At 36.9% G+C, this 27780-nt stretch overlaps 1 protein-coding gene across 1 annotated transcript in view; it reads right to left on the reverse strand.

Annotated features, from left to right (window-relative positions):
* lars2 (leucyl-tRNA synthetase 2, mitochondrial) overlaps positions 1–21776 on the reverse strand; it is a 55873-nt gene extending 34097 nt beyond the window's left edge. Inside the window, exons 1-7 of the mRNA XM_053633867.1 lie at positions 21668–21776; positions 19444–19681; positions 15859–15990; positions 7557–7648; positions 7006–7066; positions 5992–6081; positions 4641–4784 (exon numbers count right to left, since the gene is read on the reverse strand). Coding sequence (XP_053489842.1) covers positions 4641–4784; positions 5992–6081; positions 7006–7066; positions 7557–7648; positions 15859–15990; positions 19444–19677 — 753 coding nt within the window. The 5' untranslated portion in view covers positions 19678–19681; positions 21668–21776. The remainder of the gene's footprint in view (positions 1–4640; positions 4785–5991; positions 6082–7005; positions 7067–7556; positions 7649–15858; positions 15991–19443; positions 19682–21667) is intronic.
* Positions 21777–27780: the final 6004 nt, after the last annotated feature.

The following is a 27780-nucleotide window of genomic DNA, read 5'->3' on the forward strand; positions in this document are numbered from 1 at the left end:
AATACCATTCCTACACAATGAGAAGGTTAACATTTGAGCACATGGAAGAGAATTCCAAAGAAAGCCTCAGTACAACGCTGAAAGAAAAGGACCTCCACGAGGTCAATTTACAGTTGCACTGATCCCATTTCCGCATTTTTAATAAGATAATAAATAATTAACAATACCCAACATTACTCAAATTCAGACTATTAAATTGATTGCAGAAGCTGTTTAAAGGGTAGATGTATGCAGATAACTTCTTTGTTGTTATTCTCTTTGATATAATAATTAGCATATGATTGAAATAATAAAAAATTGATCTAAATCTAAAAATCACATCCATTCACAGCACAAAAACATCAGTGGATCAGACTGGAAAATAAATCAAATCCAGTCAAAAAGTGATTCAGTTTTTCAGGCCCAAAATGATACTCAGTGTCAGGATGGGACATTAACGTAATTCAGACCCTGTTATTTGAAAGAACTGGCGCCACTCATTGACAAAGTATCCTAGCTGAGATTTATGGAATCCCAGCCTCATATCTATACGTTGAGGACATCCTGTTACACTCGCAATCAGCAAGACCCAGTCAAATCAGCAGGCTGCTGTGCGGGTTCTTTCAGACGGAAAGATCTGGAGCTGAGGAGGACAGGGTCGTTTTAACACAAAGCAACAAAAGGAGGCAAATGTATAGAACTCATAAGCAGAACAACTCGAACAGTGCTGCTTGAAAGAGAGATGACCTGTATGACTCACCGTTCTGTATGTGATTGCAGGAACAAGTACTGATTGGCAGTATAAAATCCACACTAATCCACTTATCCATTATTCAGCCAGAGCACGGTTATTTCAGTTCAGTGAAGAAGCCTAGCCTGTGCGAGTACTTCTGGGGAAATGCTGCTATTGATGAAACAGGAATGGATTTTACACATCCAACACACCAGAAAGCAACACGTCCCAAGGTAACATAGGTTATGGAAGGCTTTATCTTTCTAAGTCCTGGGACAGATTTAGATGGATGCCCAACAACAAATTCCCATCAACAAACATCACATGCAGAAGCAAGAAACATAAATAAGTAAATAAAACATCATTAAAACAAATATCTCAGCTGTAATGATTATGTTTTTAAAAAATGATGTGGATTTCATTCAAGCTGATTTTATTTACAATAAATGTAATTAATATTAATTAGAGATACACCGATGTATAGGCTGATAAAGGCTATATTTCATGCTATCGGCCGATAGTTTAAAAACATCCGATGATCAGGGCAGATTATATCCTGTCAATCACAAGAGGTCGGGAAAACACATCAATTTCGTGGTGTGTGTAAAGAAAATGACAACAAAACTGCAGTCTGTAAGCTCTGCACTGCTAAAATTTTACACTGGAAGTGAGCAGCAGTGAAGCGCAAGTTTCAGTGTCGAGTTAAATTTTTTTTGCCACGCTGCTTGCGCTGAATTAAAGCACCAGTACACTGATAAAAGATTTAAATGAAGATGAGTTAACAAAAAAAGTATATATTGCACAAAAAATACATTTGTAGAGTACTATATTTCATATCCAGCTAATGTTAATATAAAACAAAGTTTATGTTATATATTACCAATTGGATGTTCAATGATAAAGTAGAAATGCTTTTGTTTGTGGTGAGTGAATGTGAAGCCTAACAGGAGATTTTTTTTAGAATTCAGTCAATTATTTCTGTTAATATGAATGAATAACATTCAATAAGTTAAGAAATCTTACTTTAATCTTCAGAATTTAGTTCATGTGTTAGAGTAATGTGTTTTCTGTTTATGAGACCAGTTACTGTGAAACAACTTGTTGAAATAGAGAAAATAAAGTTTTGAAACCTTCTGTAGGTGTTCTATCTGTCAGTAGGTTGAAAAACCTTTTAGAATTTTAAAAAAGGCAGGATTTTGCCTGCTTGTGAAATCACCACACCTGATGCTTGAACAGCAACTCAAAACAGGATAGACAGGAACAGAACAGGCCTTTCAAGGTTTTAGAGTTACAATAGAGTTCTCAAACATTGCAACTAGGCCAAAAGAGGAATATGTCATATACCAAGTTTATATTTTTCTCTTCTAGCAAACCACACAGAGCTTATCTAGCTGTCTGCCCATCTTTTTTTCTAATATAACAGACAAAATGAAATCTAGTTTCTGTTTTTATGCCACAGAGAAAAATTACATCCAACAGCTCCAGCTTTAATGTTCATCAGAGGAACCACTTCATAAAAAGGTGACATTAGTAGCATGAAGCATAAGTCCACTTCCCAATTTAAAATTGGCAAAGGATAAATATGGTCAATTAAGATGTGTGAAACTGGCTGCTTGACCACTGAGAGACAAAATCACACCAATGCTGTGTTCCAATTTGGAACTACAACGGTTCAAAACGCATAGCAGGAACAGAGCGCTATAACACGACAGGTCTCTGTAACAGCCAGGTTGATCTCAGGCCAATAGAATGCTTCACAATCTTTCAGCAGTTTTGTGAAACCCTAACTGCACGGTCCTCAATTTTTTTTTTTTAAATCAAAGCACAGAACACTGCATCAGTATAATCTGTCCTAAACTACAGTCCTTAGGAGCTGAAATTGCAGTAAAACCAGAACAAATTCCAGACAAGAATCAAACATGTCCTTGCTATACGATTGAGAGTAGTTTTGAATATAGTCGGGTAGTAAAAGTTAAAGGAATACTTTTGTTCGCCAACCAAATCACCATCCATTGTATCTGTAATAACAGTATATGTGGAATTACCACAGACAAGAATTTCAACATTTTTCCTGCCCTGAGAAAAGTTTACTTGAAACATACAATAGAAGTCTAAGGAGACTTGGGGGCAACCCTGAATGTTTATGTGAAATAAGTGCAGAACACCACCATGAATTCTTCAGACAAATGTATTTGTAAATTAATCTCTAAATCTGTATCTTTCCTACTTTCAGAGATGGAATTACTTTTTTTTTTTTAAATACACTTCTAAATAAAGTGTGAATAACTAGATTTTTTTATTGTGTCTGAAAGTTGGATAAAACTACATAAGGACAGATTTAGCAAACATTGTGCCACATTTATCAAGCTGGACACGGACAGATTTATTCGTTAGTCATTCAAACGAACATTTGCACAAGAAATTTGGTGTTCAAAAATGGTAAAAAAAAACAAAACTTTTGTATCCTTCTCATGCTCATGAAGTGTATGTAAATTTACTGATTAATGTAAACCTTAATTTGACTTTTAAAGTCCCCGTGAAGTTCCTTGAAATTTGTAGCATTATTTGATGTATTGTAGGGCTGCAACTAACAATTATTTTCATAATCGATTAGTTGGCCGATTATTTTTTCGATTAAACGGATGGGGCGGGGGGGGGGGGGGCTTTCAGTAGTTTCAGTATATTATATCTGTCCTCGCATTATTTTATATATATATATATATATATATATATATATATATATATATATATATATATATATATATTATATCTGTCCTCGCACTTGCAGGACGGTACTGGCGACATAAAACAGAAAGTCGCTAAGGTTTGTCCAAAAAGTCGCTAGGCAATTGTTTTTTTAAAGAAAAAAAAAAGGCGCTAAAGGGGTCTGAAATGTCACTAAGTTGGCAACACTGGTCTGCACTGACAGCTAGATAAAAGGCAGGCTAAACTCCGCCTCTTCCCAGCAAAAAGAAAATACAGAGGGAGAGAAAACGTGGAGTTTTCCATTTATGCACATTCTATTTGAAAAGCAATAAAATACACCGAGTACCCAAATGATGTCCTGTCTGTTTTTTTCTTGAAAAAATTTGTGCCCCTCCCTTCTGATCTCTCCGCGCCCCCTGGTTGAGAACCACTGCCCTAGAGAAAATAGGGTCAATCATGACGATATTTATTTATTTGGCAGAAAGTATGGTTAGATTTTTAAGGAGATGAGAGCAATGCAACTGCCTGTTCTTTTACGATTGCTAGAATATGAAGTGGCTTTCTACCTGTAACTGCCATTACAATAGCCCCTTTAATCAGCCTACGAGATCACACAGTCTTCTGCTTTCTCTATTTAGGAAGTGTTTCATACAGATATATGCCTTAGATAACTAAATACAGCAAGTAGCAGCAGTCAAAAAAAAATTTCAATGCAAAATGTAGCATTTGCTAAAAAAGGTGCAGTATAAATGTGTCTAAAATATTTGACTACTACAGAGCTGGAAAAATGCAAGTAATCTGGTCTGTAATTCTTTCAGGGGAGGAGGGAGAGAGAAAATACTGACATGGCCAAGGTGGATGGAAATAAAATCACAGAGGAGCACTCTATTCCTCATACTCTTTTAGGCAACACCAGATAGTAAGATTAGAAATCGTCATCATACTCTCTTCTACAAATGTATTCTATATTGTTCATCATATAGTGACATTTTAAATGTTTAATGATGATCTATGTCCAAGATATGTCTATAGTAAATATGGTTTTCTCTCAGCATAGGGAAAAATTAATGTCTGTGATCATCATGCACAATATAGACATACAAGTCTTAAATATTGTTAAATGCAGGCTCCCTAAAACACTACAAATGTTCTGTCCCCAGGAAGTGCTTTGAGTTGAGGTTTCTTTTAGGCCTGAAAGTGGCTGGGATGTGCATTAACTCACCTTGGCATAGTTGGTGGTTTTGATGAACCACTGCCTGAGGAGCTTCTGCTCCACATGGGCACCAGAGCGCCATGAGCAGCCGTTTTCATCCACCTGCTCATCAGCCAAGACTGTCTGATCCACCGGGTCCCAGTTCACCAGCGCCTAAAGAAACACACACACTGGTATTAATTATATTTCAGCGCTCTGTAAGCAAAGATCTGTGAGCTAACTAAAGACATTCTAGATGTGTGTCTATGCAATGATGTCTTGGGGGAGTTAAAGTCACAGCACTCAAGGGAAAGCTGCAAGAAACACAGCATGCAGGAAGGATGTAAATGCTGCCTGGCAGGAGAGAACAGCTTCCCACTCTTTCTTTGAGGCGGAAGAAACTAGAAGAGATCATGTTTTACTGGCTCTGATTTCAAGTGTCTGTCATATTTCACATATACATTTAATATACATAATGTATACCGTTACTGTATGTGATGAGAGGAATGACAATAAAGCCTACTTCACTTGACTAATGCAGGCACACTCCATACCACACAAGCACACTTTCACACAGCTCTGTCTGAACCTCAAACCAGGGACAAACAGAATCACAGGAAAGCTTGCTGGATATTATACAAAAAACTCAATGTTTATTTTTCAGACAATAGTCCCTTATGTTCTAGTAGGTAGGTTCTGTCCAATGTTCCCACCACATTCTCTTAATTTGTAAACAACACACTATGTCTCGGAGGACAGAAACTCACACTTTCACCATGTGTCCCTCGCTCTCTCTCTTGCTCCCAGCAATGTAATTTTTTCTTCATTTTTTAAATATTAAATTAAATATATAATTCTCTTTGTCAAAGATATATTTTTAAAAAAGTTTAGGGTTAAAATTGTTTATTAAAACAAATGTAAATAGTGATGTTAATACCCATATATAAATATATTTCAGAATCAAAATGCATTATGTACAGTAGCTTTACTTACAACAAGCTTTGTTTTGGCTAAAAATTAAATTGGATCCATAAACAAGTATTTTAAAAAGCCTCTTGGGTGAAGCTCCCTCATGACGTTGGTTAAGAAGATGCCAATGCTGCTAAGAATCTAAAATATTTATTTATTTATTCTAAAATAGCAGAAAATAGTAAAATCCCCCTATGAGCCATGTGACCAAATTCTGACTGCTAGTGTTTATGCCAACTCCCCTCTGTGGCATCTCTCTATTACTCCTACATATGTGTTTGGAGTACAGTTTGTTTTTCAAAACTATAATTATGCTTTAAAAGTTAAAAGATTTCATCTGAATAGAAAAAAAAAAAGAATACATCTGTGTTGGTAACACCTCACGTTCAGACAGACTGCTATCATAACTTACCTCCTTCTGATAGGCCAGTCCTGCTTCATAAAGCTTCACAAACAAGTACTGTGTCCACTTGTAATAGTCAGGCAAGCAAGTAGTCACTTCCTGCCAGTAGATTGGAATTAAAAATTGATTTCTGAGCAACTTCAATCATGTTTTCATTTAAATAATGAGTGCTTGTGCAACCCATGTAACAGGAGTTAGCAGGTTAGTAGATTATTCATATGGTCATGTAACCAGCTTACCTTAATATATTATACCAGATTAAAGCTGTTATCAGATTTCAAGAAATCTGGTTTTTAAAAAGCACGGTGTTATGTTACATTTTTCTACATCTGTGCATATGGACAAACATAACCAGACAAGGAAAAAAAGATAACCACATAAATTTCCAAATAAATATGACTTCACAGCTGATTTGTTGGCAGCCAATTTCACAAAAATGCTTCTTTTTCATGATCAATATAATAATTGAACTACACACAAGCGACCACCTCACTAGTGGGAAATGTAGTTAAAGTAGCAGCTTTGCTACTTGTAGTGAAAATACGGAATCTGATTATCGAATGACTCACACAGACCAAGAGTTTTTACATTAACAGTTTATGAGATTATTTAAGTGCATGTAAAAGTGTTGATCAAATTAATAACAAAGTTTGATCTTTTTTTGTAGTTATTTCACACATGGAAACAATAACGTAAATCAGTACAGTCAGGACACAGTGCTGGCATGAATATCACTAAAATAAACATATTCTCCCTCCGTGTGCCAAGTAAAGCGAGGTGTCAGCTCTGGAAGAATGGGACATTATTTCTGTTAGTACTGGGAATACCAGCTGTCTGTTCACATGGTAACCAGTCACTTTCACAAACATGTGCCTCAGGAAGCATCATGGCAACATTAACTTAGAGCTTCAGAGTCAATAGATGGGGTGATGAAATCTATGCAAGGTTAGCAGACTGTACTGAAAGCATTGTGGCTCCTCACCTATGGAGGAACACACACGTGTCAGATTTCTCCCTACTCACCCTGTCCCAATTAAAGCACAGCCCCAGGCTGTTCAGCTGCTCCCGCATGGACTGGATGTTACTGTAGGGAGAGTGAGAATGTAAAGTAAAGGTCAGGGACTGGCAAAGACCCAATGGCTTGATGTGTGTAGGTGGATGATTCCTCATGCTACCTGCGTGTTTGTATACATTATTATCAGCATTTGCTTATACATAGATCCTTCCTAAGACTGTGGCACTCATTACACTAGCCTAAATGACATCCCTGGGCATGCATTACACACAACAGTCTAAGAGAATGACAAAGAGTGTGTGTGTGAGAGAGAGAGTATGGAGATTTGGAGAAAAGGTCAGAGAAGAGTGAACACTTCTATTATTATAGATTTGCAATCAGGAGTAACGCTGTCTCATATTCAACCTCTTTCTATGTACATGAGCATACAAATACATTCGCGCACACACACTACAAATATTATCAAAGCCAACAATGCTGCACAAGCATCCATGGTATGACAAACAGGGTATTAAAAATACAAACAAAGCCACTGAGAAGAGAGAGCATATACAGATACCTCTTAGTCCAGTGTTCAGGGTTGAGGCCATGCTCGATGGCAGCATTCTCAGCAGGAAGGCCGAAAGCATCCCAGCCCATCGGGTTCAGAACCTTTCGTAAAAAACAAGCACATATAAGACAAAATCAGGCAAATTCAGATTCATCCAAATTCTTTTGCCCTCTATGACTCTGATCTAAGGCTGTGTCTGTATTGGTGCTAGAGGAGAGGATTTGTCCACAGGCAGAAAGTTCATAATGGCTACAGTATATCCTGCTGATAAATCTGCAGCTTCACACCTCATTATTGTGTTATGGGGTTTCAGAGGAGTAACCTTCTGCATAAGGGCTTAAAGCCCTTACGAAAGGCGTTTGTCACTCACATGCAAAGTAATAGTGTAAAATAAAATCTATCTATTAGGAGCCAAGTGACACATAGTACTACGTCTTACACAGTGTACAGTACTGTTCCCATGTAGAATCCCAACCTGAGGTAAAATAGAATAGAAATAGACAAATAAAATCAGATATTTTACATTAATATGACACTGTCATTAGTCTCATCTCTGCAATGATCAAATCCTATCCCCCCCTCCCCCATCTCTCTGTCTCACTCTGCCCATTGGATAAAATGTCCTCTTTGTGTATTGTTATAATCAAACGTGGACAATGAGAGTAAAGAGCTCTATTTTTAATTGTGTTGATCCAGAGAGACTGAGACAAGGTGAAAGAGAGGGAAAGAGGAAAGTAAAAAAAAAGCTTGCAAAAGGTAAGGAGAGAATCAAAGAGAGATATAAAGAGAGGGAGGGAGTGAGAGAAGACTTCGCCTCTGAAAGGTTCGCCACTCGTGCTGAAGCGGAGGAGAATCAGTATCCTTGGTAACTGCCTGCACCTCATTTGTTAAGCAAAGCTGTTCGCTATGAAGCCATGAGAGTGCTAAAACTCCACTGTACCGAGAAGTATGAACGACGGGCAAACATGAAAAAATATAACACGATTTGAGCCTGCTAATTAGATTAGGGTGGAGATGGCAGCACCACCACAAGACAAAGTCATTAGCACAAGCAAATTAACAACCTGTGGCAAACATGCAGTCACGTGCTTGCCACTTGTCTCACTTACTATTATTACAAGCATCTTGCCAATGAACAAATGAAATTATGAAGTACAAAAAAAAGAATAAAAATAAATAGTGGAAGTTAAAGAGTGGAACATTAAAAATCAAGATGTTGCCTTTATTGCTGGAACTCATCCCTAAATTCAGTTACACACACACACACACACACACACACACACACACACACACACACACACACACATACTCTCCTCAGTATGTGATGCGGTGATGTGACAGAACCATCTGTATTCTTCCCTTCGCTTTGCTGCAGCTACTTTCATCTTCTTTTTTGTCTGCTGACTGACTTTAGTCTCCTTTACGAGCGCAAGCAAACTACGAGCTGAGGGAAATCAAGCAGCTGATTTTGTTCAGTCGAAGACTCTTCCCTCTTTATCTGTACTGAACTGGACTTCACTGTCTCAGTGGTGTGGTACAGGTTATAGCACATCAACTGCTATTGATATGAATGCGATTTCCAATTGCATCATTCAGATAAACAAGCTCTAGATGCTGTTTATCCATCCAAACACGTGACAGTAGCTCCAAAACAGTTCATTACTGAGATGGTACGCTTCAGTCATGGCCACTTTTCCTGCTGGCTCTGTTAGTTGACTCACCCTCACATCAGGACTCCACATAAAGCATCAGGTCCACTGTCATGGGCCATGTGCCAAATTTCTTTATCAGACAGCAAAAAAAAACAAAAACACACCACCACCACCACCATGTTAAGAAAAAGCAGCAGGAGAGGATCTACCAGAAATGGAATCAGTGAAGTAGCCACCTCATTATATTCTTCTGTCTGTATCCAAACCACATTTTATATAAAGTTGCAATCACAATTATTCAACCCCCACTGCAAATCAGGTTTATTGTCAAAATTTACAGACTTTCAGCTGTTTGCAATGCACAAATCAAACAAAAGCAATTGAAATAGTTCAACACAACGAATGCTTCAAGTGGTTTCCCCAAATTCAACTGAAATTGAATTGAATTGAACTTATAATGTTTTCTTTAGTTTCAAAATTATTCAACCCCCTGAATAGAATCCCTCACAAGAGCACAAATATTCTAAACAAATGTTGTCTCAAGCACACCTGATGCAACTAATCAAAGGCTTCATTAGTTGCATTAGGTTTGCTTGAGCTGGAACACATGAATACCTGAACTGCCTAGGGGCAGAAAATGAATGAAACACGTGAACTGGCTAGGGGCGAAAAATGTATGAAATACCTGGATGGGGCAGAAAAAGGAAACTATCAATGGCTGCAACCAATTTTCTGAGAAGTCAGGTTGTGAAAAACCCTCGAGTGACTGCAAAAGACCTGCAGCAAGACCTGCTGGCAACAGGCACTGTGGTTTCAGTGAGCACAGTAAGGCGCGTACTAAGCGCAGAAGGTTTCCATGCCAGAACTCCAAGACGTACAACACTACTGACCCAAAAGCACAAGAAAAATCGGCTCAAAATCATATAAATAAGACACAGAAGTTTTGGTATTCTGATCTGTGGAGCAATAAAACAAAACTGGAACTTTTTGGCATGATGGATCAAGCGGTATGTCTGGAGGAAGAAGAATGAACAAAAAACACTCAGTCCTGCAGCATGTGGAAGGCAAGATGGATTCATTGAAGTAACAGGAAATACTAGTTTTAGATGAATTCTGTGTGTTACTGAACAGTAGGCCCAATTGTTTTTCTGTGTCAGCCTGTACCTTTCTGCACAGCACAAGGAGAAAATGTCATGCCGTCTGTGAGGAAGCTGAAACTTGGGCGTCACTGGACCTTCCAACAGGACAATGATCCCAATCACACCTCAAATTCCACCAAGGCTTGGTTGCAGAAGTCGTCCCGGAAGATTCTACAGGGCCATCACAGTCACCTGACTTGTACCCCATAGAAAATCTCTGGTGGGATTTGAAGAAGACGGTTACAGCACGCAAACCCAAGAATATTACTGAACTGGAGGCAGTTGTTCATGAGGAATGTGATAAGATTTCTCAGGAAGCTGGTGTCTGGATATGCATCTCGTTTGCAGCAGGTCATAACAGCAAATGGGTGCTCTACTAAGTACTAAAGATGCTTGCCATGAAGGGCTTGAATAATTTTGAAACTGGAGAGATCATTATAAGTTGCATTTTCAGTTGAATTTGGGGAAACCACTTGAAGCATTCATTGTGTTGAGCTATTTGAATTGCTTTTGTTTTGCTCATTGCAAATAGCTGAAAGTCTGCAAATTTTGACAATAAACCTGATCTGCAATGGGGTTGAATACTTTTGATTGCAACTATAACACTCAGTAAAAAAAAAATGCCACACCATCTGTTGCATAAGAAAAGACAGCGGGGCAGAAAATTAAATTAAAGATAAAAATGACTGAACTAGAATCAGTGTGAAAGGCTTTCATGTCTCAACAAGTATAATTTCCTTATTGTACTACTACTGGAACTTTTAATACATGTGAATAAATGTGTGAGATGCAAATTAATTCTCCGAGACAAGGTACCAAAACAACTGTGAATCACATGACCAGCAGTGGGTGACATGAACAGATTTAATATCTACTAGCTTCAGTCTACACTTAAAAGAAATCTTCACCCTCAAATGCATTAAATATTTGTGATGTGCTTAGTGATTTTGGTGCTCATTTCTTGGTTGTTGCTGTATTTTCATTATTCCTGTGAGAAGCTAGTGGTTGTGTGCTGTACTGTTGTCAGAGGAGGACATTGATAACACAGTTACAATGGCATTTAACAGGGAAAACTGATAATGGTCAGGTTTTGGTGTTAGCTCCTAAAAATAAGAAGCAAGGGCTTCTTTCCTCACTCTCAATATTTCCCAGACATTCAATGTCTTGTTAATGAGAAGTCCAATGTACAACCCCATTCCAAAATAGTTGGGACACGGTGTAAAATGTAAATAAAAACAGAATGCAATGATTTGCAAATCTCAGAAACCCATATGTTATTTACAATATAACATTTTTTTAAACATATAAATGTTTAAACTGAGTAAATGTACCATTTTAAGGAAAAAATAAGGTAATTTTGAATTTCATGGTTACTTTTCCAGAAATGAAATAATGAGTCCCTGAACAAAGAGGGGAGTCAATATCAAAAGTAACTGTAATCAGTAACCAGCACATGCTTTGCATTATTCCTGTTTTTCAAATGGAGTCATGGGACATTACAGCAGGGCACAAACATGCATCTCAAAACAACCCTGCTTGTGTTCAATCATAATCACACGATTAAGTTCATAAAGCCCTTCAGCAGTTCTCTCGCTCCCTTGCTAACCTTCCGTAATAAGGAAATCTGACTGAGCAATGTCAGGGTCCAATTCAATCAGTGGCTTTGGGCTGCTGCTGCCACTGTGACCGTGCTGACACTCAGCCCAGGTCCATTAAGTCATCACGTATACAAAGCTCTGCATTTACAAAACCCAGCAGCTGCTGCATGTCCCTGACACAAGCATGGAGAGGACAGTAGTGGATAATGGGATCATTTAAAGGCCACACAGAGGCTGTGATAGTAAAACAGACTGAGTCACAGAAAAGGGGAGGGAGGAAAAGGGTTTAGAACATGGGTGGAGGAACAAAGATTTAGAAAGCAAGTCACTAGATTATGTAAAAAAATACAGCCCCATCTGGAAGTATTGGAATAGCAAGGCCAATTCTCTCTCTCTCTTTTTTTTTTGCTATACACTGAAGACATTTATGTTTGAGATCAAAAGATGTGTTAAACAACTTGGAATATGGCACCTTTGGTGGTAGACGACCCAATTTTTTTAAGTGACCAAACTATTGCAACAGATAGTCTTGAAGTAAATAACGCTTAATATGTGGTTGCATATCCCTTGCTTGCAATAACTGCATCAAGCAAGCAACCCACTGACATCACCAAACTGTTGCATTCTTCTTTTGTGAAGATTTTAAAGGCTTTTACGGCAGCTTTATTCAGCTGTTGTTTGTTTTAGGGGTTTCTCCCTTCAGTCTCCTCTTAAGGGAGAAATGCATGCTCAACTGCATTAACATCTGCTGATTAACTTGGCCAGTCTAAAACTTTCCATGTTGTTCTTATGATGAAGTACTTTGTTTTTTGGGCCAGTTTGTCTTGTTGCATGACGAAGTTCCTCCCAATTACATAGGATGCATTTGTCTATAAATTGGCAGACATAATGTTTCTGTAAACCTCTGAATTCTTTCTGCTGCTACCATCATGAGTTACAGCATCATCAATAAAAATTAGTAAGTCAATTCCAGAAGCAACCATGCAAGCCCAAGTCATAACACTACCTCCACCATGTTTCACAAATGAGCTTGTATGTTTTTGACCATGAGCAGATCCTTTCTTTTTCCACACTTTGGCTTTTCCATCACGTTGGTAGAGATTAATCTTGGTTCCAGAACTTTTGTGGCTCATCTCTGAATTTCTTTGCAAATACCAATTTGGATTTCTGATTCTTACTGCTGATGAGTGGTTCGCATCTTGTGTTATGGTCTCGCCTGTGAAACCTTCACCCCTTTTTCAGCACATTCCAAATTGTTGTATTGGCTATGTAAAATGTCTGTGCTTGGTTTTTCAGTCTTAATAAGGGCTTGTTTTTCTCCTATAGACAGCTCTCTGGTCTTCATGTTGGTTTATCCTTTTGAACAGCAAATACAGTCTTCACAGGAAAAACCCAGGGTTCAAACCAAAAGTAGACATTCAGAGCTATTAATTGTTTAAACAATCAATCTCACAGGGCACACCTGGGCAACAAGAAATAAATGTCAGTCACATGTTCCAATATTTCTAATCACTTGAAAAATGGATGTGCTCAAACAAAGGTGCCATGTTCCAAGTTGTTTTACATCTAGATGTAAATATCAGGAAATGAAAGCTGAAATCCTGTTCCAATACTTTTTACAGGGACTGTATATTAACCGAATGACAAACTGAAATAGATTTTATATAAATTTTATATAAATATAAATTTCAACAATTTCATCAGGTAAAGCTGACTAGGAATTAGACATGTGAGTTCACATGCGAGTTTTTTTCCCTCTATTCATATGCCTCTAACTTGAAATCACAATGAAAATAAAGAGGAGGCCTTTAGCAAGGACATTTGCACAAAAAAATAGACTCTCTCTCCCCCCCATTTTTATTTATATTTATATATATATATATATGTATATATGTATATATGAACAGGGAGAGAGTACATTATGAATTAAATTATGGAAAAATAAAAATGAACTTTTCCACAATGATGCATGCACAGACACACACGCGCGTGCACACACACACACACACGTATCTCAAAAAATTTGTGGAAAAGTTATTTTTTTCCTGTAATTTAATTTAAAAAGTGGCACTTTCTTATATTCTAGATTCGATACCCATAAAGTGAAATATTTCAAGCCTTTTTTTTTTTCTTTTAATCTTACAGCTCATGGAAATAAAAAAAAATCCAGTATCTCAAAATATTAGAATAAAGAATTTATAATATTCAAATTTTTTGAGATGCACCAGTGTGTGTGTGTGTGTGTGTGTGTGTGTATATATATATACATATATATATATATATATATATATATATATACACATATACACATATACATACACACACACACACACACACACACTTTGACTTGCATGTAATCAAAAAACATAAAAACAAGGCATTTGATCAACTTCATATATAGATTCTTGATTATATTACAATATTGATTTGTAATTTTAGTGTGAGGTCAAATTTTTAGAATTATTCCTTTGTTTTACTTATTCCACACTTAACGCTGTACTTTATTCTGATTGGTCAGAATGTGTTAACTATTTTTCTGTAACAGCGTGGCTCAGACATTGGTGCCACTTACAAGGGAAAAAAATCCCAGGGCTTTTATTATAGCACTCGTTGTAATATGTTAGTATTTCTATAGTAATGGCCCAATCATAAGCACTTGTATGGAGGATCATGTATAATTCTAATTGTATAATATACATTATTTGCCTTAGAAAAATCTTCAGGATGGAGGGGTTTCTGGTTTCTATGTAACATGACAAGCTGTGTGTTTTTCTCTTATTAACTTCAAGAAAGAGAAAAAGAGAGACTGGAGCTGCTATAATGTAAATGATCACAGGAACTGCCTTGTTTCACAGACATTCCTGGGCGGCTGTGGCTCAGTTGGTAGAGCGGGTTGTCCACTAATCGTAGGGTTGGCATTTTAATTCCCGGCCCACATGACTCCACATGCCGAAGTGTCCTTGGGCAAGACACTGAAGCCCAAGTTGCTCCCGATGGCAAGTTAGCGCCTTGCATGGCAGTTCTGCTACCATTGGTGTGTGAGTGTGTGTGTGAATGGGTGAATGAGACACAGTGTAAAGCACTTTGGATAAAAGCACTATATAAGTGCACCATTTACCATTTACATTTCACAACATTAAATGTAGCTAACTAATACAAAGTACAATCTGTGGCGCTGGCAAACTGCTGTGGTATGAGAAGAACAAAACACTTCAAGATCTATTATTATTCACATTGGGCCACATCACACCACCCTGTCATGAACTATTTTCAATAATTCGATAAAATTTAATTTTATTACAAAGAAGCAAAACCTATTGACATGATGTACATAATTATAATGGGTAATATTCTATTTGGCTGATTCACTTTAGACACTCTACAAGCCATCTATAAATGGTCCTTGACCAGCATATCAAGTGATGTTATTTATGTAAGAAAATGTACCAATAGAGTCAACATGAACTGTGAAACTGAAATTGCAATAGGACTAGGGATGAGCCGATGGTCCACTAATCATCTACTAAACATCAGCAGCCATTACCAAAACTATCCAAATAAAGTAAAAGAAAAAATGGACAAGTTGATAGTTTAGAGGGTGCATAGACTATCTACTAAAAATAAACAACCATAAACTGCTGAAATATTGATTAGAGCTAGTCGATAAGCTGTTCGTTGACTGGTTGTCTATAAATGTTTTTTTGATTGCTTATAATAAAATATCTTCAGATGCAAAGAAGAGAAAAGACATCTTTTACCAGCATTAAAAAGGTGAGTCATGATGTGTGCGTGAGTGTGTGTGTGTGTGTGTGTGTGTGTGTGTGAGTGTGAGAGAGAGAGAGAGAGAGAGCGAGAGACAGAGAGCGAGAGAGAGAGAGAATAAAAGATAAGGATTTGTAGAAATTCTCCATATAGCAGCTACCTTATGACCTCTCATGCGCTGGAACTGGGCAATGGTGTCACTGATGGTGTAGACCCTCACATGGCCCAGGTGCAGACGTCCAGATGGATAGGGAAACATGGAGAGGACATAAAACTTCTTCTTCTGGGTGCACTGAATAACAAAAAGAGAAGAAATATTAAAGCCTAACAGTCTTTTCATTATCCAGGCAAGCAAATTTAAACCCCCTGTATATTGAAGGTTGCAGCCATATGATGCTTTGGCAATCATGTTATATTAAACTCCAACAATAAAGCATAAAGAGGAAAACTGACTACCTGACTACATTAGGAACAGTGAATAAAATAAGCCAAAATATTTTTATTAGAAATCGTTAAAGTGTAACTAAGATACAATGAAGGCAGAATTCATGCAAACAAATGAAGATTTAACAAGCTTCTTTCACCATCATGAAACCTGTCAACGTGTCTTGCATTTTACTTTCAGTTTATTTATGGCTTGCTCATTTAAAACTTTCATGTGATAACTTGTCATCTAAAAAATGCACATGTTTATATAATGCAAATTTGCAAAATGGTGTTATCATGCTCATAGATGTTATCCTACACAAGATACAGCCATCACTGTGCATGTACACACACACACACACACACACACACACATACACTTTAAGAACATTTAATGATTCATAAAGGCTTGAAGAAGGCTGCTGGTTCAGGAAGCATTAATCAGCTCAGGTCATGAGATGCCTGAATTATTCAGAGATTGCTAAAACGACAGTAAAACTGCTCCAGCACAACTCTTCTAAAAGATTTGCACTAAATTCCCAGCAAAATGCTACATGTGATAGGGGAAAACACTTCAATTTAGGATTAAATGTGGACTGAAAGTGTGACTAAACCATTTGACAGTGATTCATTCAGAATTTAAGAGATAATGGCTCAGTATTTTGTAGTATAGTAGATTAGTAGATTTTAGATTAATCCTTTCTGCTCTCTTCACTATCCATAATAAATAAATCAAATAACAACAAATAAATGAAACAACACATAAAACTTCAGGTAGACCAGAGAACCATTTATATATGTCAGAGGCCTTTAATGATCTGGACATGGCTTTAAGGGACAAAGTATTTTTAGAAAAAAGGAGTGTCCATCAACATGAAATGACAGAAAATCTATTCATCTTTTTTTGGAAATATATTAAAAAATGAATGATGAATTAAATGAATACAAGGAAAGAAACATAATCAAGGCAGAATTTTAAGGTATATTTATTGTCCATTGCTCTAATTCTTTTCTGCTGTCTTTATAAAGGTGTGGCTTATGAGAGCTGATCTGACGAACCCATTTACTTTCTACATACACATCTGTCAAGGCCATCTACATCCACATCTCACACCAAAAGGATTTCACGTAACATATATGCTTTTATTTTAACCAACATGCGTCTGTGAGATGCATGAGTTGCATGGAAAAGCAAGCCCTCATCTATACAAAAATCCATTCAAATCATACTCTACAACAGTGTTCTGATTACGCAGCCTTTAATTGCAGAGCAAAGGGTGTTTACAGTAATGATGCTCATTACACCAGCATGGAGAAGCAGAATAAACACAAATATACTGTTTGTCTTGTGATATTTTTAAATCAAATGTGTTATACTTACCACTAGACGTTCTCTACCAGTACTGACACTTACTATAGACTGTTCTATGTATGCCCTTTTTCTATCAGAAGGAAGATGCTTTCTAATCATATAAATCAGGCTCTCCTGCACTATAGGGTTATTATGATAATCATCATAATATTTAGCATTTTTCTATGCTTTTAGAGACAATGTTTTAGCCATAGTTTTGTCTATTAATACGTGTTTCCTAAAAGCTTCGCCTGATGTCAAAAAAGGGTCCTGAATAAATGCCTGTCATTTATAGTATACTTTCTTTTCTAGTATGTATGAATAAATGACGTATATATTTTCACATAAGCAGTAATTCCCAATAGGGAGTGAAGACTTTTCTGTGATGGAGTCTCAAATTGTTGTTGTTGTTGTTTTTTTTGAGGGTACAGTGCAGGCACTACATAATTTTGGTCTTATACCACCATTACGGTGTACCTGATGTAGTGAGAATATATAATGAGAGACTCATCCTATGTGATGAAAAAGAGGATTTTTAGCACAAGAAATGCAATGCCCGGCGAATCAATGATCATCACTGTGGGAAATTAAATACATATCTTTAAATACATATTGTATTAAATACAATACATAAATAAAAACAAACATTAAATAAACAAAAACATAATAAATCTGAAACAATAAAAAGTTTTGATAAAATCACACTTCCTCCTTGTGAGTTTGATCTCGAGACATGTTTCAAAGACATAGTGTAGCAATTGTTTAAAATTATGGGTTGTGTAATATTTGAATATTAAATATTTCAAGTGATTGAAATCTTAGTTGACAGGCACCACAGTGAGTGGTGCAGTTGGTAATATTGAGCGTCTGTGAATTGATATCTTCAGGTCTCTCCACAGATAGTCTTTGACTTTAACTGGGCCATATTCAGAGAATTGAGACTCCAGCCTTGTCTTGGGTCTTGTGCAAGTTTTCTTCACAAACCTTTCTATTTGGCTGCATTCATCCTTTCCTCAACTCTGACCAGTCTTCCCATACCTGCCACTGATGCTGGCACCACTATGCTTCACCATATGGACAGTATAAGTTAGTTGATAAGCAGTACCTGGTTTTGCCAGACATAGTCCTTTGAGTTCATCTAAAAAAGTAAAATTTTTGTCTCATCAAACCAGAGAATCTTATATGTCTATCATATAAATAAATGTTACTCAAATATTGCTTCCATCTAGCCATGCTATCAAAAAAAGGCTGAGAGCTGAAATATTTCTGAGATGGTTATTCTTCCGGCAGGTTCTCCCATCTCTGCTAAGGATTTCTGAAGCCCTGTTAGAGTAACCATTGGGTTTCTGCCCAACTCCCTTATATGTTAAAAACATGTTTTCACTTTGTTATTGCGGATTATTATGTATAGATCTACAGTAAAAAAAGTCTAATTTAGTCATTTTCAAATTAAATCTATAACACAATAAAATGTGCAAAAGTGAAGGGGTCTGAATACTTTCTAAATACATTGTAAATCTGTGCTGAGGAGGTCTGTAGTATTTATTTTTCAGTTAAACAGGTTCCTGGCTACAACAGAGTTTGAGAACCCCTGTTTTAGTGTATGCTTAAACCCATTTCACAAACCAAAAGACTAGCAGTAGATTCCAGTATGAGCCAAACGACTTTTGTCAGTGTGGTTGCACTGAAAATACAAGAGTAAGGAGAAAGTAATCAGGCTGTGGGAGTGTAATAGAGTGCACACTATTCCAACACATGAAGTGCAAATTCACACTACAGTACTGTAACTTTGAGTGTGTGTGTGTACAGTGTTGTGCATGCACAAATTCGTGAGCAAGCAGGACAAATTGTGGAAGTAATACTTTCAAGAATTAAGCTGCTTTCACCTGATTATATATGGGCTTCATTTTGAATTCCCTTCCATTATAACCATCACACCTGATGACATAATGTAATTCAGTGACTTACCTGCTCCTTCATGTCCTTGTGCCATTGCTCCTGGATGCGTGGATGCCACCATGTCTCCACCCTACGTCTGGTGTCTGCCCTGTAGTCTCTTTCCCATACTCCGCTTTCACTGAACACACTCCGAATGCCAGACCTGATGGCAGGCGTGGCCTGGACGAACCAAGGATGTAGGCATCCCACCTGCTTCAGCAGTCCCACAGAATACACAGCAAATTGACAAGTTTTATGCATCATGCACCTGAAAAGAGAAAACAAAAGCCATTAGGACATACAAAGGACATTCCCACACATACTATTCAAATGTATCTAATGTAAGAGCATGTCCATGTTAGTAGTTAGTTAAGACTGTTGTGTTATTTAGACCCATGGAGGATCCCAGACTGGTACAAAAGTGTATGACTGACTAGCTTGTATTTTCTAGAACATAAAAGTTGCTCTTATTATATATAAAAGGTAGCAGATTTTTAAACACATGCAGAGTGTATGGACACTCAATTATTGTTAATTAGCATACCACAGAACTAACAAACATGCTCATCAATTCCAAATTAAAGAGTCATTTTCATAAATGAATCCCATTTAAGTCTCATTGCTTTTACCAGTTTACCAGTAACTGAGTCGATGTTGTCAGATTGCATTGCAGTTTATTGCAGAGTGTTTGTATTCATTTAACTGAAGCACTTTGAGAACTTGCCTAAGAGTGAACCGGGGCTCAAACCTTCTGTTCCTTCCAGTTATAAACATGAATCAAATCAGCCAATATTTTGGCCTGATCTGTGCATTCCAATTGAGGAATGAAAACATTATCTGGTATATTAAACAGCCGCGAACAATCTCATCGCCTGCCATTCTGTCACCCAAACTGTTTTATAAATATTAAATGATAGTCAGTCTCTACAAATCAGAAGAGCAACAGGAAACACACGGAGACAGACCTACTGTACCGTAAATCCTCCGCCATCACAAAAAATGTCAACACACCAAACCAACAGGCACCAAACCCAGCCTCATCACTGTGTGTCACTATGGCAACATGGGATACTGTAAGGGGATTATTAAGCAATCACCTTGGAAACTAGAAATTAAATAATAAAGCAGAAACAATAGCTTTTCTAAGGTGGTAATGAAAGGCAATTGACTAATTTTCCTGTCTATTGGTCATTACATGTAGTTTTAGCACTTTGTTTCAGTTTGTGCAATAAGGTTCAAAGGAGGTCAAACTGCCCAAGACATGGTGTAGTTTCTTACAGTATAACTCCCAGATCCTCCGCAATTGCTTCAGTTTAGAGACGGAAACATTCTCTGCTGCCTTTACATATGCTACTGATCTTGACTAGTATTACTTTTGAAAGCACTGAATTACTGAGGATAAAGGTGTTTTGCTGCAATGATTCTTAATAAAACGCCCACAACGCTCTGCATCATAGCTGAGTGATCTGGCCGGTTTTTGTAACATGAAAAGAGGGAGGGAGGGAGGGAGGGAGGGAGGAAGAGAATGAAATAGGAAAAAATAAAGAAAATGTGTGTCTCTGAGTGTGTATAAAAGAGAGCGAAAGAGAGAAACACACACACACACACACACACACACACACACACAGAGAGAGAGAGAGAGAGAGAGAGAGGGGGGGGGGGTTGCTATGGTTACAGATTTTTAAAAAGATAATAAATTTAACTGATGATGTGCCACAACAGCTTAGCAGCATCGGGGCATGATTCTATTCCTCAATAACAATAACAAAAGGACTAGAATTGACACAGTACCTTGTACCTTCAATAAGCACAACTCTATCATTGGCTGTAATCTCACGGTTAGTCATCATTTCAATACGAAGTGCCTTCCTGTCTTCTTGTTTTCATTTATGGATTGACATTTATATTTATTACACAGATGGCAGGGACCACACAGATAACTAAGCGTGCACAACTGTATATTTGAAAGTGATATTTTAAAATAAAGCATCAAGACCCAAGGTCTTCAAAAACATATGGCTAAGTCAATGTTTTCTTATTCTGATATTATACTACAAATACTGCACATGTTGGTGTTTCCCTGCTTCTCAAAACATCCTCTTTTTTTGGACAGGTTTGTCATTTACTTGCAAAACAACCTCAAATGCAGTGCACGAAGACGCCAGGATCAGGTGTAGGAAACACTGGAGCTAGCTAGGTGAGCACAAAACAGTCCTGACATAAACAAGACAAGCTAACAGACCACGGTACTCACAATAACGGCAGTACCGAAGAATATCCTGAGTCATGTAGACAATATTAATTCATGTCCAGTCCATGTCACACTCGGTTCATCTTTCTCAGTGGCTGACCAGACAGTACACACACCGATAACAGGACGCCGCCATGTTGTTCAAATGAAACTTTATTTGTGTCGTTACAAACACAACCTCAATGTGGCGCCTTCCTTCTTCTTCTTCTCCATAGAACCTTGTTTCTCACGTCTCAAATACTGTGAATCGCACTAAACTATTAAGTAACACCTTATGTTTAATTAAAAAGTGTTTTTAAGACATTTGTCTAACGACAGCAAATAAATGTGTAAATAAACTAACAAGTCTATTTTTACTTTTAAATGTTTCCTCTGGCTAAATCATGTAGTTAATTTTTGTCGAATACATATTTAAATTTTTGTTTTGTTTAGTTTCACCCCATGAACAGGAAATAAACATACTCTCATACTCTTGTCTTATTTGGACCAAAATGTCTTACTCTGCTGAAGTACTTTGGATGGTGCCAAGAGAACATCATCCGCGAACAATAGTGATGTTACCTCTATACTGGACACCACTCCAACCTTGGTACTGAAAATAGGAGTGGAAACAAGGCACACCATTGATGGATCTGCATAAATCTTAGTAGTTGATATTTTACCATGTAATAACATGATTATATATAAAAGCAAAATTATACAAACTCTTCTGAAGTGCTGATAAATCATGTTACTTGGTGCCTCAGGACAGAGAAACCACACACAAGCTAGGGGAGGAGTGTTGACCTCTACTGGGGATGTTGAGAGATGGAAGGAACACTTTGAGGAACTCATTAACCCAGTAGACATGCTCTCACTTCAGGGGGCACAGCCCGAAATCTCGAGTCAATCTCTGAGGTTAGTTCATAGTGGAAAGGATGCAGAAGTAGAGATGATTTGGCTTGCGTTGCTGGATGCACTGGAAAAGGTTGGGGGTTGTATGGTTAAATGCCTTTAGACTGGCCAAGCTGGATGGTGGGCCCTATTTTTTTAAAAGCAGACATGAGAGTGTGTTCCAATTATAGCAAAATCACACTCCTCAGCTTCCCAGGAAAGCCTATATAAGGATTCCAGAGAGGACAATCCATCTGTTAGTTGAACCTAGGAGGAACCTTCAGGAGGAACAATGAGAGTTGCACTCAGGCTATTTACTCCTGCACAGCGTTATCAGGGGTGGTGGAATTATCCTAATCCTAATTTATGGATTTGGAGAAGGCCTATAATTGTGTGCCTTGACATTTGTGTCTCTATCTTAAACTTTGGTCTCAAGCTATGGGTAATGACCAAAGGAATCAAATTGCAAGTTCAGGTGGCAAGCAATTAGGTTCCTTCACAGGGTTGCTGGGCTTAATTTTTTGTGATAGGATGGAGGAGCTCAACAATCCGTGAGAGCTTTAAAGTAAAGCCACTGCTCCTCTAAATTGAGAAAAGCCAGTTGAGGTGCTTTGGGAAACTTACAAGGATGCCCCCTGATTGGCTCCCACTTGAGATGTATTAGTCATCTCCCACTGAACGGAGACCCACAGCTAGATCCAGGACCTGCTGGAGAGATTATATGTCACAGTTGGCTGGGGAACAACTGCAGATCGCCCAGGAGGAGCTGAAATCTGTTGCTGGGCATTGAGAATTATAGCAGAAGGAAAATTAATTTAAGCTATGACAAAAATAATATAGATAGAACTGAAACATTTATTTTTCAGCTGTCAAATTTTTTTTTTATCAAGTCCTATCTTCCACGTTCCCCAAAAACATTAAAATTACTACCTCCTATGTCACCTGGTAAGTACAAATGCTGTATGTTTAAAATGATAAAAAAAAAAAAAAAAAAAAAGTTTAAAAGTAATTACAGCAGCTTTTTTCCATAATATTTTAATGGCTTTATTTGTGTGTTTAGAACTGAAGCATTTATTTGTGTGCCCCCCAAAAAAGCCAAGATTGTCTACTGCAGAAAAGCAGAACCTTGAATGTGGTATCTCTGTTTAACTGTTTTTATGTGAATCAAAGCACAGTCTGATATTTTCATGTACATACAGTAACTAGAAGCACAAACAGAATCAGAGCTTTCTGACATTACAGTAGCTTACTGAACCTGAGGCACAGCTCAAACATCATATATCAGATTAAAACACACACACACACACACACACACACACACACACACACACACACACACACAAATGCACAATTATCCTATCTCTACATTATATTTCTAGGAAAAGCAAAAATTTTCTTGTAGAGATGTTGAAACTATAAAAATTTCAGCCACTTTTGTTAAAAGGCCAGCTGTGTTGAGAGATAATGGGGAAGTACAGACTCTAAGTAAAGGGAGAAAAAAGAGCAGTATCACTGAAGGCTTTTATTTCCTCACCTGGGTCTCATCTGTGGCCAGCTCCACAAACAGAATTAGATGGGTTAGAAAGCTCAGATTAATTATGTATTAATGTGACATATGAATAGGCCTATGTGTGTGTAATATGGTCATAAATGCTAATGCAAGTTTTAAAATTAGTTTTTAACACGGACAAATATGGATTCAAATGCAAATATTTTCATCTGCTTAATGTCAATTACAGAAGATAAAAAAGTCTACACGCCCCTGTTGAAATTGCAAGGTTTTGTGATGTAAAAATGAAACCAAGGTCAATCACGTCAGATCTTTTTTTTCCACCTTTAAGATGCAATAACAACCAATAAAATATAAATGAAAAACAAATAGAGAGTTTTAGGGAAAAAAAATAAATCATGTGGTTGCACATGATTTTAGGGGGAAAAAAAAGAAATCAGGTGGTTGCACAAATATGCACACCCTTTTATAATTAGGAATGTGACTGTGCCCAGAATTAATAAATCACATTCAGACTCATGTTTAAATGTAATGATCTAATACCTGTCAACATTGAAGTGAATTTAACCCCAAATCAAAATCTGCTGTATTATCTTCTTGACATCTTCTTGGTTTCATCTGACTGCTAAATCCATGGTCTGCCAAGAACTTATGTGTGTTGACTTTTTAAATCCACCATATTAATATTATTACAAATACTAACTAATACAATTAATTGTATAACTGATATCAAATGGTTGTAAAAGCATATGAACATATTTTACTTAAAATGTTACATATGATAAAACTAAACATTTGGTCTATGGGAAAAGTGTCCTGTGCTCAAATATACCATTCTGCTTCTTTTTGTCCAGGTCAGTTTGTTACTCACATCAACTATGTTTTTATATTGGCAACTATGTTATTGTTGGGTTTCTTAAGGAGATATATATATATATATATATATATATATATATATATATATATATATATATATATATATATATATATATATATATATATATATATATAATCAGTTGTACACTATTAAGAGGTTTTCAATAGAGTAGTAGGCTACCCTAGATAATTTCCTTAAAATAGATAATTTTAGATAATATATAATACTAAATAATACATAAAATTGTATTTTTAAATGAGCTTTATTTGAGAAGTTGTAATAAGCACTGAATCTGAGAAACTAGAGATGTATAACACTCTATATATTTCTGCTGTTAAAAAAAAACACAATGGTTTTGTTTTTAATATAATGACAAATTAAGCATAAGTCGTTATTTTTTGGTGCATAAATTGATTTTTGTCACACTTTTTTCCTTAGCAAATGTACCCCTAAGTATAAAATGACCCAGAACTTCAAAATGTCCCAGGCAAATAGTATGTGCAGGCTGTACAGTAGTGTACTATTATATGCAGAGCAGAAAATAATGGCATAGATGGCACTGATAATCACTGGATCCCATGCAACAGCTGAATCCAAATATAATCATGCTTATTGTAGTGAGTCATTTATGATTGACAGCACACAAAATACTTCAACATGAAGTTTGACAGTTTTATTTCATGTTCATTTCAGTGTTATATCTGCCAGACATGAAAATCTGACACTGGACAATTTGGCCTGTTACCTTAGCAACCCTTTTATCTGTACAACAACAGACTGTTTTCAGTTGAAGGGTTTAGATTTGTGAAGCTTAAGAGAAGCAAACACAAGAGAGCAAAAGCTAGGGACATTCAGCGTGCTCATAGCAATGAGGCCACCATTCTCACACAAATCTAAATCTACGCTTTTGAGAAAAATGTTTTTATTAGAGCTAAGCCAGTATTCTGTGTGATATGTATTTCGTATAACTAAGTCTACTGAAAACGTAAGATCTTGAGTGGCCATGAACAGAATTCTTTTTTTTTCTATTTGTGCTTTTCCTTGCAGTTATGATTATGTGTCTGCAACCCTGTTGCTTGCTCAGCCTATTCAATGGGAAATCTCTGTTTGCCTGTTTTCATGTGACATAAAGCCCAGCCTTGTCATCTCCATCTAACTGCAACACATGGTACAGTTAAACAGGAAAAATGAACAGAGGAAAAACGATGGAGATGAAGGCACAAACACAGTCACAGCTTTCCTATCAACCTACTGAGCCTGAGGCACAGCTCACACATTATAGAGTGCATCAGAGTAAAAAGCACACGGATACTCACAGCTCAATATGAAATGACACTAACGAGAGTTGGAGGGAGGAATTAGATCTCTACCATAATTATGTTACAGAATTTACCATTTTAACAGTCACAACCACTGGGTAAAATGTAAATTTATGATACTATAACAGCATGAATGGCATCTGATATAGTGTTTTTAATTTATGCATGCAAATAATGTAATGTCAAAGACATTGATATATGAAAATTGCATGTATATATCAGCACAAACCTCCTTCCAATACACCTCAGAATCCCTATGCATCTGATTCCATATTAATTTATTCTATTTCATAAAATAATAACAATAATAATAATAATTAAGCGTCAGCCTTTCCAGGACATTTTTCTACCTACAATTGAAATTGTAAGGTTGTAAAATTGCTCTTCAGCATTATTGACATCAAGCATTCAAATGGATTCAAGCTAGGCCACTAACAAAAGTCTAATTCTGGTATCAATCTTCATTACTGACTGTTCACCTTTGGGTTATAAATAGAAAAATGTTCGATGATGTCGGACAGGGGTCAATCAATATTAAATGTGAGGTCGATATGTGCCAGAATCCAGTGTAAGGAAACTGCATCCAGCTGTGCTGTATTCCAGCTTTATCAGGTTGTGGCAGAACAAAATGAAAAATAGAATCTGTTATGAACCCTTGCGTCTCACATAGTCAACATGATAACTGACTTTTTCCAGATCACACATAAAACTCATCACATGATCAGAGGCACGTACACACAATGAGTCTACACAATACTGATGTGTCCAGATAATACCAATCAGTAAAAAAAGAGGGGGACAAAACTGATTCCTGATGCCTAATCAGAAAATAAAAATATGATCATAAATCCTGTGCTGTGATGGATCCATATTATCAGCTTAGACTAGTGCAGTGACAGGCTCTTTTATTGTAACCTAGTTAAGCTTCTTCAAAATTGTATTTACAATAATAACATTTTACAACACTCATCTTAATAATTACACTCCCTCTGATGAGCTTGTATCCTCTGCAAATAATAATTTCTTCTTCTTTGTTATGATGACTTCTAAATGAGCTGCAGCCATGCCATCTCTTCATCTGATCAAACACTATTCTGCCAATATATGTTTTCTGAAAGGCTTTTATTTGCAGCATCTCATAGATCTTAAATCTGTTTGGACACGTCTTCCAAACTCTTCTAGGCTCTATTTCCAACTTCAAATCTGAACACATACATGGTTTGTTGTGTTTTTAAACGCTCGGACAGACCTGATGTGGATCGTCACATGGGACACAAAAGTGTTGGAGAAAGAGATGGGATTGTTTTTGTGGAACTGAACATGATCTGACCTGACATGTCCAGCATTGTACATTTTCCTCTCTTGTACAGACAGAACCAAAGATAATGGCATGCACGCATGAGCCTGTTTTTTCATGTTGATTAAAGCCCGACAGGTATCAATGCATTTTGAAACCATGTTATTTATTTATTAATTCAGCTTCACTGATATCCATTTGTCCAGGTTGCAGGAGATCTAGATCCCATTCAAGGAGCAC

This window comes from Ictalurus furcatus, chromosome 1, assembly GCF_023375685.1.
Source record: "Ictalurus furcatus strain D&B chromosome 1, Billie_1.0, whole genome shotgun sequence".
NCBI classification, from domain to species: domain Eukaryota; kingdom Metazoa; phylum Chordata; class Actinopteri; order Siluriformes; family Ictaluridae; genus Ictalurus; species Ictalurus furcatus.